At 45.0% G+C, this 19226-nt stretch overlaps 3 protein-coding genes across 11 annotated transcripts in view; 1 reads left to right on the plus strand and 2 right to left on the minus strand.

The window, feature by feature from the left end:
* Positions 1-19226, plus strand: part of dclre1c (DNA cross-link repair 1C, PSO2 homolog (S. cerevisiae)) — a 51231-nt gene that overhangs the window by 2163 nt on the left and 29842 nt on the right. The window contains exons 1-3 of one of the 9 annotated variants that reach the window (XM_069909872.1): positions 13520-13708; positions 16660-16711; positions 18255-18339. In XM_069909872.1, coding sequence (XP_069765973.1) covers positions 13600-13708; positions 16660-16711; positions 18255-18339 — 246 coding nt within the window. In that variant the 5' untranslated portion in view covers positions 13520-13599. Of the gene's footprint in view, positions 1-13519; positions 13709-15215; positions 15324-16659; positions 16776-18254; positions 18340-19074; positions 19204-19226 lie in introns of those variants that run through there. The other 8 variants (XM_069909876.1, XM_069909874.1, XM_069909877.1 and 5 more) reach the window with 8 other exon arrangements.
* On the minus strand, positions 1120-5284 carry meig1 (meiosis/spermiogenesis associated 1). The gene is made up of 3 exons (XM_069909890.1): positions 5082-5284; positions 3857-4029; positions 1120-1299 (listed from the first exon to the last, which is right to left on the minus strand). The coding sequence occupies exons 2-3, from the start codon at positions 4016-4018 to the stop codon at positions 1171-1173; spliced, it is 291 nt and encodes a 96-aa protein (XP_069765991.1). The 5' UTR covers positions 4019-4029; positions 5082-5284; the 3' UTR covers positions 1120-1170.
* LOC138747992 (testis-specific H1 histone-like) lies at positions 12550-13483 on the minus strand. Its single transcript, XM_069907688.1, has 2 exons — positions 13314-13483; positions 12550-13250 (listed from the first exon to the last, which is right to left on the minus strand). Exons 1-2 carry the CDS (start codon positions 13481-13483, stop codon positions 12776-12778), a joined length of 645 nt encoding a protein of 214 aa, XP_069763789.1. The 3' UTR covers positions 12550-12775.

Raw genomic sequence — 19226 nt, forward strand, 5'->3', positions numbered from 1 at the left:
CACATGGATGTCAGAAAATAGAGTGTTAGGGGTGTGAGTAGGTTTGCATAGGTCAGCAAAACATTGTAGGCTGAATGGCCAGTAATATGCTGGAATGTTAGAACCATAAAACATTACAGCACTGAAAGTAGGCCCTTCAGGTCTGTGCTGAACTATCGTCAGTAATATACCTTTACCTCCCATGGACTCTGCAAGACCGGCTAAGTTCCTCCAGCATTTCTGTGTTTTTACAATAATCATGGTGTCTGAAGACGTTCGTGTTTCACTTCAGATTACTTCCTTCTAACCTAATATGTTGATGCTGACTGTGACCTACATTCATTCCATTTGCCACTTTAGGCCAGTATTCCATTCCATTCCTATCCATGTACCTATGCAAGTGTCTTATGAAGGGTGTAACCCTTCCTAGTGAAAGACCTACCCTTCAGGTCTCCTTTTAATTCCTCCCCGCACTTTAAATCTCTGGCCTCTAGTTCAAGGCTCCCCTGCTCTGACGACCTATCCTTGACCCTCTTAATTTTATAAACCTCTATAATGTCACCCCTCAGCATCCCATGTTCCACTGAGAATAATCTCAGCTGGTCCAATCTCTCCATGTAACTCCAGCCCTCCATTTCAGGCAACATCGTAGTGAAGTAAAAACACAAAGTGCTGGAGAAGCTCAGCAGGTCAAACAGTGTCCTTCATGTAGCAACGGTAACAGAACCGACATTTCGGGCTTGAGCCCTTCATCAAAGTATGAGAGAATGCCAGCAGGAGTCCAAACATCCTAATGAATGTTTGCTCTCTCCATTGCTACCACATCCTTCCAGTAGAACTGTAAATCATACTCCAAGGGCTAAGGATGCATCCTTGAGGTGCGCCTGTGTGGATCATCAGTGAGGAGATGACGTTGTGCTGTGTTCTGAGCAGACTCTGAGCTGCTGGGTGGATTTAGATGGTCAGGCAGCATGCATGGAGAGAAATGGTCAGTCACCGTTTTGGGCCAGGGCTCCTCATTGAGACCACAGTTTTAGTTGTTTTAAACAGAGATCAAAGTGAACCCTGTACATTTATTTTTATGTACATTTATTTTGGACAAGAAATAACACCAAAAAAAGTCACACAACTTTGAAGATATAACATTGTGAAGGTAAGCTTTGATTTATTTACACTTGAGAGTGGAATGGTTCAGTAGGCGTAAACCTTGACTTTCTGAACATCATTATCCTCACATTCCCGTTTCCTGCTGTAGTAGTAGAAGGTGTTGTCACGTCGTTGGAGTTTCTTCACGTACCCCGTTTCAGGCCAGCGATCCACCTGCATTCAACACAACACCTCAATCAGCATGTACCCTGTTTCATTCACTCAGATGCACAGGCACCTATCCCTCGAGACCCCTTCATAACCCTGGCCAACACCAGCTAGATTACTAGCTCCCAGTTCCCCTCCAGCCACACTTGGGATGACTTGGAACTCTCTCATTTCTCCTTCATTTTTGCTGGTTTTAATACCTGGAAAATTCCCCCAAAACTCCTTAAGGCATTGGAGTGAAAGGCACCTTCTCAAGGACAATTCATGCTGGGCTTGTACTATAAAATCTTGTGAAACAATAAGGAAAAGAAAGCTGTATTTGTTATTCATTCAGGAGTGGGCTTAACAGGATGAGTCAGCGTTTAATTGTACCTCAAGAAAGTGGTGGGGAGCTGCCTTCCTGAACTACTGCAGTCCTTGGGTATCACAGTGGTGTCAGGGTGGGAGTTCCAGGAGTCTGACCCAGCGACGGAGAATGACGGTGATGTATTTCCCAGTCAGGATGGTGTGTGAGTTGGAGGGAAACTTCCAGAGGGTGGTGTCTCCGTGCTTTTTCTGGCCTTGTCCCTCTCGCTGGTACAGTTGGTGGGATCAGAAGGTATTGTCTGAGGGGTCTTGGGGAGTTGCTGCAGTGGATCCTTTGGATGGTACAGGATGCTGCTCCTGTGTGTGGGAAAAGGGGTTCCTGATCAAATGGGCTGACGTGTCCTGGATGGTGTCACACTTCCCAAGTGTTGAAGTTGCCCTCACCCAGGGGGAGGGGAGTGTGTTTCCTCACACTCCTGGCCTGAAGTTTGGAGATGGTGGATAGGCATTGGGAAGTTAGGGGGTGAGTTATTCACCATGGGGATATGAGTCTCTAACCTGTGTACACAGCAACTCCAGTTCAGTTACTGGTCAGTGGTAATACCCAGGACGTTGGCAGTGGGAGATAGAGATGGTGGTGCCTTGGAATGTCAGGGAGTGAGAGCAGGATATTGTCATTGCCTGGCACTTGTGTTTACATGTTGCCTATCAGACCAGGCCGTATATTGTCATGTGAATCGTGTGTCTGCCAGAGGCTGATATATCAGCGGAAATAAAATTAATTGAACATGATGCAGTTTATTCCAAATTTGGAAAAAAAAAGTGGAACAAATATTTTGAGAGCATAACCTGTAAGATTGCTTTTAGAACTAAAAAAAAGTTGTTTTTTTTTCTCCAAAAGTTATAAAATAATTTCTAATTCTGAATTTTAGAGTAATCTCTTTCCACTTTGATGTGTTTTAAAAATAATACTCCCATGGTAAATCTTGGCCAAATCTACAATTTCTTCTTAATTTTGTCACACTTGAATTTAATTTCAACAAACAGCTCAGTAAAAGACCCTTCCAGACCAAGGGCCAGTGCCACCCAAATATCCCAATTAATCTACAACCCCCCCCCCATACATTTTTGGAGGGTGGGAGGAAACCGGAGCACCCAGAGGAAACCCATGCAGACACGGGGAGAACGTACAAACTCCTTACAGACAGTGCGGGATTCGAACCCAGGTGGCTGGCGCTGTAACAGCATGGTGCTAACTACTAAGATATGGAGGTATTTTATCTCACCACTGTTCACTGGTTCCTTTCCTTCCAAATAATAAAACATCGGGCAATAGGAATTTGTCCCATCTTCCAAAACTATAATGATTATAATTATAATGATTTAGAAATTAGACAATTCCAGAGTACAGTCGGGATCTCCAGTTCTTAAAAGGGCAAATACAGATGCGGGGAAACACCACAGCTGAAGGTCGCCACACCGGTTGATAGGATAGGTAGGAAGGTCTATGGATGCTGGGCTTCATTAATTGATGGACTGAGTTCAGGAGTCTGGAGGTCATGTTGCAGCTCTATACATCTCTCGTTCAATCTCTGGAGTATTGTGTTCAGTTCTGGTCACCTCATTACAGGAAGGATATGGAGAGGGTTACCCGGATTGGAAAAGAAGTCTTATGAGGTCAATTTAGCAGAGCTGGGACTTTTCTCATTGGAGTGAAGAAAGATGAGAGGTGACTTGATAGAGGTCTACAAGATTATGAGAGGCATGGATAATGTGGTCAGCCAGCATATTTTTCCCAAGGCTGGAACAGCAAACATCAGAGGACCTGTACAAAGTGAAAGGAGAAAAGTTTAGGGGAGATGCCAGGGGTAGGTTTCTTAGGGGGTGGTGGTGGAGGCTGGAACATTAGGGAAATTTAAGAAAATCTTAGGCACAAGGATGGAAGAAAAATAGAGGGTCGTGAAGCAGGGAGGGTTTCACTTTTTTTGCTCGGAATATATAGGTCAGCGCAACATTGAGGGCTGAAGGGCTGCACTGTGCTGTATCGTGTTTGATGTCACCCTCCCATTCATGCAAAATCCCAACTTGAAACTAGGTCACCCTTGATTTTTTTTTAAAGATATAGATATTAATGATGATGTATATTCTCATTGACATTGGATCGAGGTGCTGAGGGAACACCTTCGCTCTCCAAAGGACAATGTGGGATGGTCAATAACTGCTGCGAAGCCTGAACCTGGAACCACAGAAAACATACCCCATCGACTTGCTTTATTTGCTTGTATTCTAGTTCATCTCTGTATCCAGCTTGTTGGAACCTGTATAAATTCTCTATTTCTTCAGTCCACTGCTTGGGACGACTCGTTATCTTGGGCTGAACTTCCTTTCCATTGCTTCCAATATCTTGCAGAGACATCATGTAATAAATACCTGAAGGGCAGAAGAAGAAAGAAAGTCACCTTCCAAAGTAATTTGGTAAAAAATAACCTCGTTGCTTTCAAGGAAATGGCAATCGTTGGCTGCCGATGACCAAAACCCTTCAGGAAGGGAATCTTGCATTTTTGCACTGTTACTGACATCCATTTAGATCGGCCATTCTCAACAGGGAGCATCAAGGTGGTGTCTCTGCAGCCCGGGCACTATGAGTCAAGCGGTGTATTCCCAATTTCGGTTTGCCAGCTGCTGTGATGAGATCCAAATTTGTATCTGGTGTCTGCAGTCAGGATCCTTGACCAAATCATGAATTGCCTGGCCAAAGTCCATGATGTTGGAGGAGGTTCACAAAGATGATTCCAGGAATGACAGGGCTGTCCTACGAGGAGCATTTGACAGCTCTTGGCCTGGACTGGTTTGAGTTTAGGAGGATCTCATTGAAACATTTTGAATGTGGAAAGGTTGGTTGCGATGGTGGGGTTCCAGTGCAGGGAGATGTCCACGAGGCAATGACCCTGGATATGGGGTGGAGGGGCGCTCAGTGAAACCAGCTTTGCAGAGGAAAGGCCACGGACTGGACCAGCCTTTCTCAGCCGGGGGGGGTGGGTGGGGGCTTGGGCTGAAGTCAGAGAGAAGTGGAAGAAAGTAACTCAACATGACTGTTTGACAGGGGAAACTTTGAGCAAAGTCCCAAGGTAAAACCAGGTTGAGAATGGCTGGGTGCTGCATGCCTTGAGCACAGCCTGTGGACACACACAGCCTTCATGGAGATGCAGGAAGGTAAGAGGATTCCTTTTCATTCGGGTGAGTGCTGGTCTTCTGCATTTGTGACCAAGGGCCCGGGCCCCGGACGTCGGGTGCCTCTCTGGAAGCTGCGCGACCTGTCTGTCCGCTGACGTGACGGTGTGGCTGGGAATGGAGCGACCCAGTGGAAAACTCTCCGGTGAGGTTTGGGACAGGAAGAGCACGGAAGTGGTAGGAGAAAGGCGGCAGCGTCCTTGAGATGGGTGGGCACGGAGAGGAAGGGGCGGGGGCGGGGGCAAACTTACCGCGGGCCAGAGTCCAACCAGCCGGGCTTCGGGGCCGTGTTCAGCCAGCGGCCGCTGGCACTTTCTCCGCCCGCCCTTGTGGTGGCCGGTCGCCGGGCAACGCCTGACGCTGCTCCACTCCCCTGGCCGGGGGTCCCGTCCCGGCGCGTGAGCGAGTGGGAGGGAGTCGGCCGTCCGGCCCGTCGAGCCTGTCCCGCCTCTCAGCCCTGGGGGGGCTCTGGGCGCTGAGGTTTGGATGAGCGGCCACCATCCCCGGTCCAAGTGGCAGAACTGCGCTCTCTTTCTGTCGAGAGCCCGAATGGGACCCGGTTTCCAGCTGGGACCGACCCTGCGCAGCTTTTCTTCAGCCTGGAATCATGAACTCAGTCGGGTGGGGAAGGAAAGGATGAGCCCAGGCCAGAACTGGCCAGACGTGCGGGCTTCACTGCGAGATCAACCAAGCTTCATTCCTTCTTGTCGTTCGGAGAAGGAACGCTGGAGTTGCGCGCTCCTCTCTGCAGAAGAGTCACTTGAATCGGACGAATGGCACTGCCTGCCATCTGTTGCATGTTCGCTGATCAGACTGGGGCTGGGGGGCTGGGGGGCTGGGGCTGGGGCTGGGGGGCGGGGGCTGGGGCTGGGGCTGGGGGGCGGGGGCTGGGGCTGGGGCGCTGGGGCGCTGGGGGGCTGGGGGGCTGGGGCTGGGGGGCTGGGGCTGGGGGGGGGGGGATCAGCGACGTGTTCTCCTACCGCCTCGCCAATAAAGGCTTCACTCTGCGTCTCCTGGCCATTTCCCAACGTCGCGAATCCACAAGGATCCTTTCGCCAGAGCTGAGATAAGATAGAAAGCATGGCAGAGATTTCAGGTTGGGAGGACACACGTGACATCAGATCCAACCCTGAGATTCTCTTCCCTGCGGGCCAGCCAGAAGGACCCCTTACTGTCAGTGCACGCCACAGACCCATGGAAATCAATGGAAACAATACCAAGATTTTGAAAAATCAATAAAGTGCACAAGTCAGAATCTTTCAATGAGTTGGTTCTGGAAGAGTCTGATGGTGGAGGGGGAGCTTTTGGAATATAGGGTAGCTTGCTGGATCAAGCATCAGGCTGGGGAAGTTGCCTTGTCTATCATGTCACACTGAATCCTCAGCTCTCCTCTTTCTGTAAAAATGATCTGCTTCTGGCAGGAAACTTGCCAGAGTCTGCAATGGACCCAGGAGCTGAGTGGATGGTCTGGGGTGTCAGTGGCCATTGACGACTGACTTCGACAGGGTCAGCGTTCTGTCTCCTGGACAGTCTCAGCAGATTATAGACGGCGTGAACATCCACATCTCTGCTTTCTGCTAGCCCACTCTCTCTTTCCCCATCCCTCTCTTCCTCCTGCTCTCCACCCCCTTCTCTCTCCATCCCCTGTTTGCTCCACCTATTATCTCCTACCTGTGGGACTCTGCTCCTCCCCCTGCCCCTCCCACCACCATTTTCTTCAGTCACCTGCCACATTCTGCTCAGACCTTGAGGAAGGGCCGAAGCTTGAAACGTTGGCTCTGTATCTTTATCTTTGATACATAAAGTCCACTGATTGACCTGCTGAGTTTCTCCAACTTTGTGTTTTTACTTCAATCACAGTGTCTGCAGACTCTAGTGTTTTACTTCAGTGAGAGCAGGCTCCAGCCCAACTGCTAACCAAGGTGCCTACCTTAGTGTGTCCCGTTTGCCGGCCTGGCCTGACTCCCTCCATGCCTTCCCTGTCCATGTCACTGTCCGACGACCATTTTCCCCTTGTCCTCCCCTACCATCCCACCAGCCGGCCTCCGCATCCAACACATCCTTCTCTGCCTACCACTAGACACATATTCCCCTCTCCGCCTTCCGAGGGGACCACTCCCTCCGTGACTCCCAAATTTGTTCGAATACTGTGACTTTATTTTTTTAATTATATGTACTTTTTTCCAATGGAATACATTTATTCATTTCCATGTACCATTGCTGTACACTCAGGCTCTTTTCTGATTTCCAGGTTGACATTAGACATTTTTTGGCTCCAGCTAAGGCTATTATAATAAATCTTTTTTGAGCTCCATCCAAATCGAGTCCAAGTTCTTTACTTCTTATATTACTTAGAAGAAAGATCTCTGGATTTTTTGGTCTGTTGCTTTTTTGTGATTTTATTTAAGACCTGATTTAGATCTTCCCAAAACTTTTCCACTTTCTCACATGCCCAAATTGCATGTACTGTTGTTCCCGTTTCCTTCTTACAGCGAAAACATCGATCTGATACTGTGGGGTCCCATTTATTTAACTTTTGGAGTGTGATATATAACCAATTATATTGTATCATGCGTAACCTCATCTTTATTGTATTTCTCATAGTTCCGGAGCATAGCTTTTCCCATGTTTCATTCTTTATCGTTATGTTTTGATCTTGTTCCCACTTTTGTTTGGATTTACAGCTTGTTTCCTCGTTCTCTTTCTCTTGCAGTTTGATGTACATGTTTGTTATAAATCTTTTAATTATCATTGTGTCTGTAATCACATATTAAAAGCTGCTTCCTTCTGGTAACCTCAGCCTGTTTCCCAATTTGTCCTTTAAGTAGGTTTTCAGTTGGTGGTATGTAAACATTGTACCATATTTGCACTTCATTTGTTCAAAAGATAATAAATTATTTCCCAAAAAACAATTTTCTATTCTTTTGATCCCTTTTCTCTCCCATTCTCTTAAGGAAAGGTTACCGATTGTGAAAGGGATTAGTTGATTTTGCGTCAATATTAATTTTGGTAGTTGATAATTTGTATTTTTCCTTTCTACGTGAATCTTCTTCCAAATGTTGAGCCGATGGTGCAGTACTAGTGAACTTCAATGTTGCACCAGTTTTTCATCCCACTTATAAAGTATATGTTCTGGTACCTTCACCCCTATTTTATCTAGCTCTACTCTGGTCCAATCTGAATTTTCCCTTGTTTGATAAAAATCTGATAGTTATCTTAATTGTGCTGCTCAATAATAATTCTTAAAGTTTGGTAGCTGTAAGCCCCCTTGTTTGTACCATTTTGTTAATTTATCTAGCGTTATCCTCGGTTTCCTCCCTTTCCATAAGAATTTCCTTACTATTTTCTTTAGCTCATTGAAGAATTTCTCTGTTAGGTGAATTGGTAACAATTGGAATAGGTATTGTATCCTTGGGAAGATAATCATTTTAATGCAATTTACCCTCCCTATCAGTGTTAGTGGTAAATCTTTCCAATGTTCTAAGTCATCTTGTAATTTCTTCATTAATGGCTGATAATTTCATTTGTATAGGTGGCCTAGATTATTATCTAGTCGAATACCTAGGTATCGGATTGCTTGTGTTTGCCATTTAAATGGTGATTCTTTCTTAACTTTGTGAAATCCGCATTATTCATTGGCATTGCTTCACTTTTATTTGCGTTGATCTTGTACCCTGATACTTCTCCATATTCCTTCAATTTCTTATGTAATTCTTTTATTGATAATTCTGGTTCTGTTAAGTATACTATGATGTCATCTGCAAATAGACTGATTTTATATTCCTTCTCTTTTATTTTTATCCCTTTTATTTTATTTTCTGTTCTTATCAGTTCTGCCAAGGGTTCAATAGCTAAAGCGAACAGTGAGGGAGATAGTGGACATCCCTGCCTAGTTGACCTGCTTAATTTAAATTGGTTCGATATATATCCATTTACTGTCACCTTCGCCAATGGTCCCTTATATAATGCTTTAATCCAATTAATATATTTCTCTGGTAGGTTGAACCTCTGTAGTACTTTGAATAAATAATTCCATTCTACCCTGTCAAAGGCTTTCTCTGCGTCTAAAGCAACTGCCACTGTTGGCGTCTTATTTCCTTGTATTGCATGGATTAAGTTAATGAACTTACAGACATTGTCCTTTGTTCGTCCTTTCTTAATAAATCCAGTTTGATCTAGTTTTACTATTTTTGGTACAGTCAGCCAATCTGTTTGCTAATAGTTTTGCTATTATCTCATAATCTGAGTTAAGTAGAGATATTGGTCTATACAATGCTGGTGTTAGTGGATCTTTCCCCGTCTTTGGTCTTACTGTAATTATTGCTGTTTTACATGAATCTGGCATGTTTTGTGTTTCTTCAATCTGATTCATTACTTCCAGGAGAGGAGGAATTAATGTCTTTAAATGTTTTATAGAATTCTATTGAGAGTCCATCCTCACCTGGCGTTTTATTGTTCGGTCGCTTTTTTAATATATCCTGTATTTCCTCTATTTCAAATGGTTTTATCAATTTGTTTTGCTCCTCTTCTTGCAATTTTGGTAGTTCAAATTTAGCTAGAAACTCATCTATTTTGTCTTCTTTCCCTTCGTTCTCAGTTTGGTATAATTGCTCGTAGAATTCCTTGAAGTTTTTATTGATCTCTGTTGGGTTACATGTAATTTGTTTGTCCTTTTTCCTTGATGCCAATACCATTCTTTTAGCTGCCAAGGTAGTATTTTGTGCGTTTTTTTCTCCTAGCTCATAATACTTCTGCTTTATCCTCATTATGTTCTTTTCCTCCTTACACGTTTCTAGTGTTTTGTATTTTATTTTTTTGTCTGCCAATTCTCTTCTTTTTGTTGTATCTTCCCTTATTGCTCGTTCTTTTTCTGTACTTACTATTTCCCTTTCCAGCTGTTCTATTTCCCGATTGTAGTCCTTCTTCATCTTCGTTACATAACTTATTATCTGCCCTCTGATGAAGGCTTTCATTGCATCCCACAGTATAAATTTATCTTTCACTGATTCCGTATTTATTTCAAAATACATTTTAATTTGGCGCTCAATGAATTCTCTAAAATCCTGTCTTTTAAGTAGCATGGAGTTTAATCTCCATCTATATGTTCTCGGTGGGATCTCCTCCAGCTCTATTGCTAATAACAGGGGTGAGTGATCCAATAACAATCTAGCTTTATATTCCATTTTCCTAACTCTCCCTTGGATATGGGCTGACAACAGGAACAGGTCAATCCTTGAATATGTTTTATGTCTACTCGAATAATGTGAGTATTCCTTCTCCTTTGGGTGTTGTCTCCTCCATATATCCAAAAGTTGCATTTCCTGTATTGATTTAACCATAAATTTGGCTACTTTGTTCTTTCTGCTAGTCTTTTGTCCAGTTTTATCCATCTTTGAATCCAAATTAAGGTTGAAGACCCCCTCCTATCAATATATTCCCCTGCGTATCTACAATTTTCAAAAAAAACATGTTGCATAAACTCTTGATCCTCTTCATTAGGTGCATATATATTGATCAAATTCCAGAGTTCTGAATATATCTGACATTTTAACATTGCGTATCTCCCTGCTGGATCTATTATTTCCTCCTCTATTTTGATTGGTACATTTTTATTGATTAATATAGCTACACCTCTGGATTTTGAATTATAAGATGCTGCCGTTACGTGCCCTACCCAATCTCTCCTTAATTTATTATGTTCCACTTCAGTTAGATGCGTTTCCTGCACGAATGCTATGTCAAATTTTAATTTTTTCAGTAAATTTAATAGCCTCTTTGATTTGGTTATGTATTCCATTAATATTTATAGTCATATAGTTCAACATGGCCATTTCATACTTTGTTACCATCTCATTTCTGCTCCCTCACCACCACCAACCCCCTTTTCCCCATTTCCATTTCTCAGTTTTCTTTTTTTGAACGCACTGTATGACAACACTTCTAAAACATAAAATACTTCAACCACTCCCACATCTAAAATTACCTTAACCCCAAGTGTCCCCCCCTCTCTGAGTCACCCTTTGTTCCTCGCCAGGCAACCACAACTCCCCTCTCCATTCGGACTGCGAACCCATTCGCAAGTGTCAACTGATTTCGCAGTGACTGTTATTTTCTCCCACCCAACCCTCTCCAGAAAACTTTTATCTTCACATTACAACAAAACTAGCCCTCGTTTCTTCTCTTTTTCTTTTTATGTTTTATTCATTTTATTTTTTTAACCCCTCCTCTTTTTCCACCCTTCTCCCTTACTTCCCTTTTTTTCTCTCCTTACATACATTATTTTTACTTCTTTATATGTAGTTTCTCATTCTTTGTTCTTGTTACATCTCTTCACCTCTCTTTCTGTCTTGCAGGCCTTCTGCAAATTCTCGTGCTTTCTCCGGATCCGAGAACATTCTGTTTTGCTGCCCCGGGATAACTATTTTAAGCACCGCTGGATATCTTAACATAAATAGCCTTTCTTCCATAGGATCGATTTTGCTGCGTTAAACTCCTTCCTCTTCTTCAGGAGCTCAAAACTTGTGTCTGGGAAGAAAAATTTTTTTTGAACTTTATATTCCAGTGGTTTTTTTGTCTTCTCTCATTTTATTCATTGCCTTCTGCAATATATTTTCTCTTGTTGTGATTCTCAGGAATTTTACTAAATCGGATCTTGGTTTTTGTTGTGTCTGTGGTTTCGGGGCTAATGTTCTGTTTGCCCTTTCTATTTCCATTTCTTCCTGCATTTCTGGCATTCCCAGGACTTTTGGGATCCATTCTTTTAAAAATTCTTTCATATCTTTGCCTTCTTCATCTTCCTTAAGGAAGATTTATATTGTTTTGCCTCCTATAGTTTTCCATTATTCCATCTTCTGAGCTAACAGCTCCTGTGTTTCTTTAACTTTTTTATCACTTTCTTCCAATTTTATTTTTAAGTCGTTCACTTCCATATCTACCGCCATTACTCGTTCTTCCACATTTTCTAATCTTTTCCCTACATCTGTTATCCCAGCTCTATTCTACTCACTTTTTCTTCTGTACTTTTCATTTCACTAAATTCTAGTGTCAGCCATTCTTTTAATGCTTTCATTTGTTCTTGAATTTTTTAAAAATCTATGTACTGTCCATTCATTTTACCACCTATTCCTCTGTGCAGAGCTTGGTGTTCTCCTTCTTCTTCTGTGTCTGCTCATGGGTTTGTGTCTTCTATTTCTCTTCCTTGTATCTGTGGCTCTTCTGACTTTCATGTTGAGCTGCTTGTCTCAGTTTGTTGGGTATTTTTTTTCCATGGTGTCTTGATGTTGGTCCTCTTCTTCTGGTTTGGTTATCTGTTGGGTTTCTAGTTTCCTTTTTTCATTCTCACCCCTCCTGTTCCCATTGTTTCCTTTATCCTCCAGCTGGGAGCCCTGCTGTCGCGTCTCTCTCAGCTGTTTGTGCTGTGGAGTTTCACTCCACAGCTGGTCCCCCCTCCAGCTGTGACTTTTTCATGCGCTGTTATGCACCCGTTTGGCTCCGTAAGCCATCTTTGCAGTCCTGCTTTCGATGGGTCGAGACCCTGCAGGGTCTCCACTGACCTCGGGGAGTGGGCTCCTCTTTCCACGCCAGGTCCCTGCTTCTTCGTACAGGTAAGGCCTTCAACTTTCTTTCTTCTTCTCTTCCCATTGTTTTTGGCTTTTCTTTCTTAGGTGCCATTTTCTCCACACCTTTATTTTTTATTTGTTGTGATTTGTGTGTCTGGGGCTTTGCTTTTCCTTCACTTTTTTCCTTCTTTTCTGGAGAGGGCAGGTATTCCCCTACCAGCCACTACTCCATCACGTGACTCCTCTGTCTGTATACGTCTTAATGAGTTTAATATCTCTTCTAACATATTTATGTAAATCTGCTCTGTGGTCCTGGAGAAACGCTATCTCGTCTCTACTGTGCAAGATACACAGACAAACACTACATAGTTTCCAGGACAAGTATTTCATCTATACAAATAATAATGTTTCATGAATATGAGAGTCTGGGAGGGTGAATGTGAGCAGTTCCTTGGGTCGTTCAATGTTCTCACTGCCCGTGGGCAGAAGCTGTTCCTCAGCCAGGTGGAGCTGGCCCTGATCCTCCTGGAGCTGGCCCTGATCCTCCTGGAGCTGGCCCTGATCCTCCTGGAGCTGGCCCTGATCCTCCTGGAGCTGGCCCTGATCCTCCTGGAGCTGGCCCTGATCCTCCTGGAGCTGGCCCTGATCCTCCTGGAGCTGGCCCTGATCCTCCTGGAGCTGGCCCTGATCCTCCTGGAGCTGGCCCTGATCCTCCTGGAGCTGGCCCTGATCCTCCTGGAGCTGGCCCTGATCCTCCTGGAGCTGGCCCTGATCCTCCTGGAGCTGGCCCTGATCCTCCTGGAGCTGGCCCTGAACCTCCTGGATCTCTCCCCCGAGGGAACCGGGTGGAAGGGGTCCTCACTGATTCACACAAGAGGTGTATTGCTCTGGATCCCTTCTGCAGACTTTGGTGGTGTGCAATACCACTGACTGTGGTCCGGGTGTAAATCAGCGGGATAAGGAAGGACGAGGGCCTGTTTCTCTGCTGCAGGAGGGGAAATGGGTGGGTTTTGATTGAACTTTCCGAGCTCCAGCGGTAGCCTGCAGTCCACCTCTTTTCGCGGACTCCGCTCGCATTCTTCCGGGATCGTCATCAGCACAATCCCGCCCACGGAGCTCGCTGATTGGCCGGCGGGGCTTGCTCGTTACAGCCGGGCTGTAGCAATTCGAGTCCGAGGCCGGCCGGCCGGCGGGCGATTGGGAGCCGAGGATGAGTTCGTTCCAGGGGCGCATGGACGAGTACCCCGGCATCTCCATCGACAGGTTCGACAGGGACAACCTGCTGGCCAAGGCTTACTTCCTCTCTCACTGTCACAAAGGTGCGCGACTGCCGCCCAAAGCAGCGGGACTGGCCCAGGGCACCGGCGGCTCGGGCCAAACAGGGTCCTCGATGGAGCAAAGAACCAACGTTTGGGGCTTGAGCCCTTCATCAAGGAGTGGACAATGTCGTCAGGGCGCCCGGGCATTTCGCTCATACCTCGATGAAGGGCTCAAGCATATTGGTTCTGTCCTTTGCCATATAAAGTACCTGCTGAGTTTCTCCAGTAATATTCTGTTCCTACTTCAACCACAGTGTCTGCAGACTTTCGTCTTTTACCGGCTACTCCAAGCTTGGATCAGTGGGGGGCGTCCAGCAAAGGCTCTGAGGGGGACTGCAATTATTCGCTTGCCTTTCATAGGAAAGATTTAGAGCAGTGCTTCTCAACCTTTCTCTTTCCACACATATCACTTTAAGTAATCCCTGTGCCCTGGATGCTCTGTGATTAGAAAGGGATTGCTTCGAGTGGTGTGTGAGGGGGAAGGGTAGGTTGAGAATCACTGCTCTGGATCCAATTGTTATTGAAATACTTTGCTTGAGAAAAATGGTCATTGGCCCATTTCCTTTGGAGTTAAGAAACCGTGCACATGACGAGTCAATGAGGGATGATTAAAATAGTGGTTTTCAAACTTTTTCTTTCCATCCTCTTATGAAGCAATCCCTTACTGATCACAGACCACTGATGGCGTAGGGATTACTTCAAGTAGTATGTGAGTGGAAAGAAAAAGGTTGAGAGATGGCAGATGCTGAATAAACTGGAACAACTCAAAAGTGGAGGAGAAACTTGGGGAGGAGGGAGGGGGTGAGGTAGCATCTGTGGAAGGCAGTACGTAGTAAATGTTTCAGATGGTAGCAATCAGATATTCAAAGAGGAATATGGGGCTAGCTGGGTTAGACAAATGGGTCAGTATCGATGAGTTGGGCTGAAGGGGCTGTTTCTGTGCTGAGTTATTCTTAAGGCACAATTATTGCCAAGGTAATTTAACATACTGTTGTTGGTGTACCTTGATGTACAGTGTTAACAGGTTATTTGATGCTGGGTGTATTTGGGCAGTGCGTCTTTGTGGATTGGAAAGACCTGTTACTGTGCTACATATTTTCCATCTCATTGAAAAGCAGGGGGCACTGCCCACTGCTTTAGACCAGAATTTATTGTCTGAACATGTCACAAAATTCATTGGTTTGCACCATATTTCAAAATAAATTAAAAATAGTGAAAGAAAAAGACAAAGTGTGGTAGTGGTTCATCGGTCATTCAGGAATCTGAGGGCAGAGGGGAAGAAGCCGTCCCTGTGCCGCTGAGTGCTCATCTTCAGGCTCCTATATCTTTTTCCCGATGGGAGCAGAGTGAAGAAGGCATGGCCTGGGTGGTGGGGGACCTTGAGGAGAGAGGCTGACCTTTTAAGACACCACCTCATGTAAATGTCCTCGATGGGGTGAAGTCTGGTGCCTGTGATGTCACAGGCTGAGGTAACAACCCTCTGGGTTTTTTTTTCTGTCCTGAGTGTTGGCTCCTCCAGTGATGCAACCAGCTAGAAAGCTCTCCAGGGTACGCCAGAAGAGGTTTTTTGAGAGTGACCACCTTATTTACAACCAATCCTTGTGGAATTGGCCAGGTCATTTAAAGAATTGATATTGGCCACCAGATTATGAAGAACCTACCCCTATTTTCCGTGAAAGAGTGTCATGGTTCATGTACCCTTTACTGAGAAGTCAGGCTGCCTAGTTTCACTCCTTACCAGAAAGACCTCTCCATCCAATGGCACTGCACTTGAGCATTAGATTAAGCGCTCAGCAGGTCATGCAGCATCTGTGGAAAATAAACCATTTTGTGTTGAGGAGCTCTCATCAGAAGAGGGAAAGTGATGAGTTGCAGTGAGGCTAGGACTACTGGCCAGATGTGCTGTGCTGAGCCCTTTGAGTCGATGAGGTTAGGACTGCTAGCCAGATGTGCTGTGCTAAACCCTTTGTGCAATAGACTAATAAGGGTAGTCAGAGCAAGACATCAAACAGGGTGGCACAGTTTGTGTCATGGTTAGAGCATCATCTTTACAGCACCAGTGATTGGGACCAGGGTTCAAACCCCATGCTGCCTGTACGTTCTCCCCGTGGCTGCGTGGGATTTCCCCGGAGGCTCCGGTTTCCTCCCACCGTTCAAAACATACTGGGGGTTGTAGGTTAATTGGGTGGCACAGGTGCTAAAATGGGCTGTTACTGTGCTGTATGTCTACATTTAAAAATAAATTCACATTTAAAAGGATGTGTAAAAGCTGTGAGATGAAAACCCATTACTGTCTATCTTCCAGAACATCATTTTACAATCTCACATTTAATAAAGTAAAAGCAGAAAATGCTGGGGAAAAAATTCACAGCAGATCGGGTCACATCAGTGGAAAGAGAAATGGTTAGTGTTTTGTGTCTGGGCCCATACATCAGAAACGAGTTGAGGAACCAAGATTATTTCTCGAATGGCGTGAGATAATGTCAACACTGAAAGGAATGGTTTCGGCAATGGCAGCCAGGGCTCCAGGATTCTAAATTCCTGCCCTAAATCTTCCCCTTTCCAGCTCTCTCTGCCCGTTAAACCGAGTCTGAAGTCGTTTGCTCTCTGTTTTTTCGGGTTGGATTTTGTTCAATCACATTCCTGCAGATAATTGTGTTGGTCAAGGTGCTATATAAATGCAAACTGCTCACGTTGACATAATATTTTGGTGGGTTATCAGGTGACTTTTGCCTAGCACCAACAGAGGGGAACAAATGGAAGGTTCCTGGTTTATAAGATTATCTTGGGATGGGGAAGGGGCAGACATTAAACTTGGAATTTGCTCCAAAGTAACTGATACAGAGGTCACTGTGTAATGTGTCTTGGTGTCATTGGAATTAAAGTTACAGACTCCGCGAATGGGAAAAGGAATTATTGAGTAACAGGATTTCCAAACAATTTTTCTGCAGATCACATGAATGGGTTGAGAGCACCAATCCTACAGAGACGATTGGAATGCAGGTACTGATCCTGATTTGTTTTTCTCTTGGATGCTGTTTGCATGGTCTACCTGCTGGGCTTTCTGGTAAGGACATAGCTGCGTTGTGAAGGTTGCTTGCTTCAATAGTGTTTGATGGCGCTTTGAACTCCAACTCAGCACCGGAGAGATCAGTTCGCCAAGCTGAACCTGTGTGGAAAATCCTGTCCATGGTTAGGTCGTTCAGTGATGCACAGCACCCTGATCACACACTTACACACACTCACACGCTCTCTCACACACACGCTCTCTCACACACACGCTCTCTCACACACACGCTCTCTCACACACACACACGCTCTCTCACACACACACACGCTCTCTCACCCTCACACACACACGCTCTCTCACCCTCACACACACACGCTCTCTCACACACACGCGCACTCTCGCCCGCGCTCGCTCTCACCTGCTTACGCTCTCTCACACACTCACACACCCACACACACACACACACACACACACACACACACACACACACAGTAGTGACTGTTCCATTCAGGAAGCTCAGCAGCCAACTAGCCCTTGGAATGCTCCCACACAGGGCTTGCGGTGGCTTCATGGATGCTGTTTGAGGGTTCCCTACCTCATGCATTGCTGATGCCCTTGGGTTACACTCCGTCTGAGATCAGTGATTGGTCAATGCAGGAGACTGAACCAGGCAGCTGAATGGCTGCAGTCTTGTTGAGTAGGCAGTAAACAGGCGCCTGAACCAAGCCTATGTTTTCCTCGTACCCTGTTGAAGGACTCAAGCCTAAAACATTGCTTATGTATTTTTAACCTTTGCTATATAAAGTGCACTGTGTGACCTGCTGAGTTTCTCCAGCCTTGGAATCATCATTGGAGTTGGAAGGTGATGTCGAAGCCCATGTAGAAAACGTCTATAACCCTGCCCTTGTCAATTCTCCTCTTCAAAAATATCAAATCTGTGAAACCAAAGTTTCTTCACCCCTGATCTCTCCCAACAAGAATGACAATGCACCATTGAAACACCCCCCTCCCCCCTCCACCACCCCAAAAATCTCATGTCAGCCTGACTTGGGCACTGGGTTTCCAACTGGACTGGGGAACAACCAACATGGACTGTATCAGTTGAAGGTGGCCTGACCTTGTGGGGCAGTTTTAGAGCCAGTTCTTGCTGATGTTACCTGGAAGTCCTCTCTCTCAGACTGAAGACCATCAACACTAGCTATCAAGATTCAAAATTCTTTTATTGTAATAAAACAGAAAATGTAATTTTACACCAAATTCCCTTTAGTCTGCTGTAAAGCAGCCAGAGAGTCACCATGAGCATTGTTTGGTGCCCCTTACAGTAGGAGAAAAAGCAGCAAAAGAGAGTCCCTTCAGAGACACTGAGTGTCTCCAGCAATTCCCGCAGCCTCTGAAGCTGCACCTTCTCCTGTTGGACCCATCAGCTCCAGATCCAAAACTCCGATGCGATCAGGAAGCCTTCAATGTCCAAGGCTCTTTGGGAACAAGTTGATTGTACATTACTGACAATTATTCTTTATTTCCTTTCCATTGAAGTTTGAAGCTGAGGTTGTATTGTTCACCGGTCACAAAGGAAATTCTGCTAACAAGCAGCAAATACAAATTCTGGGAGAATTATATTGTAAGTTGCTTTTCCTTTTTCAATTCCTTGCTAAGTAGATTTCTTTTTTGTCATTGAACCATAGAGCAGAGAAGCAGGCCCTACGGCCCATCTAGTCTGTGCCAAACTATTATTCTGCCTCGTCCCATCTGCACCCAATCCCAAACCCTCCATACCCCTCCCATCTCATTCAAATTTCTTTTAACTGTTGAAATCTAACCCACTTTCGCTGGCAGCTCATTCCCCACTCTTGCCATTTTGCTTGAAAAAGTTCCCTGAATGTTCTCCTAAAACAGTTCACCTTTCAGCCTTAACCCATGTCCTCTGGTTCTTGTCTCGCCCAACTTCAGCAGAAAATGCCTACTTGCATCTACATCCCTCATAATTTTATATACCTCTATCAAATCTCCCCCTTTTCTCTGACACTGCAGGGAATAAAGTCCTGACCTATTCCACTTTTCTCTGTAACTCAGCTCAAGACCCAACAACACCCTTGCATTCTTTCCATCTTATTGTCACTTTCCTGCAGGTAGGTGACAAAAAAAACGACGCAATACTCCAAATTTGGTCTCATTGATGACTTATACAACTTCATCAGAACATCCCAACTCCTGTACTCAATACTTTGATTTATGAAGGCCAACATCCCAAAACCTCTATTTACAACCCTATTCACCTGTGATGCCACTTTCAGGGAATTTTGTATCTCTGCTTATTCTAGCTGACAGCTATTGGTCAAGTTTACTGGCAGGAAGGATCCATTCTACACAGAATGACAACAGGACAACCTAGTCCCTCCTGGGAAATTCCATCCAGCCATTGCCAATGACACAGTAGCTGCACCTCAGTGAGCTTCATGCACGTCAACATCAGGAGATGGATGAGGTGGGAAATGACAGAATTAGGTT

The sequence above is a fragment of the Narcine bancroftii genome, chromosome 13 (genome assembly GCF_036971445.1).
Source record: "Narcine bancroftii isolate sNarBan1 chromosome 13, sNarBan1.hap1, whole genome shotgun sequence".
NCBI lineage: Eukaryota > Metazoa > Chordata > Chondrichthyes > Torpediniformes > Narcinidae > Narcine > Narcine bancroftii.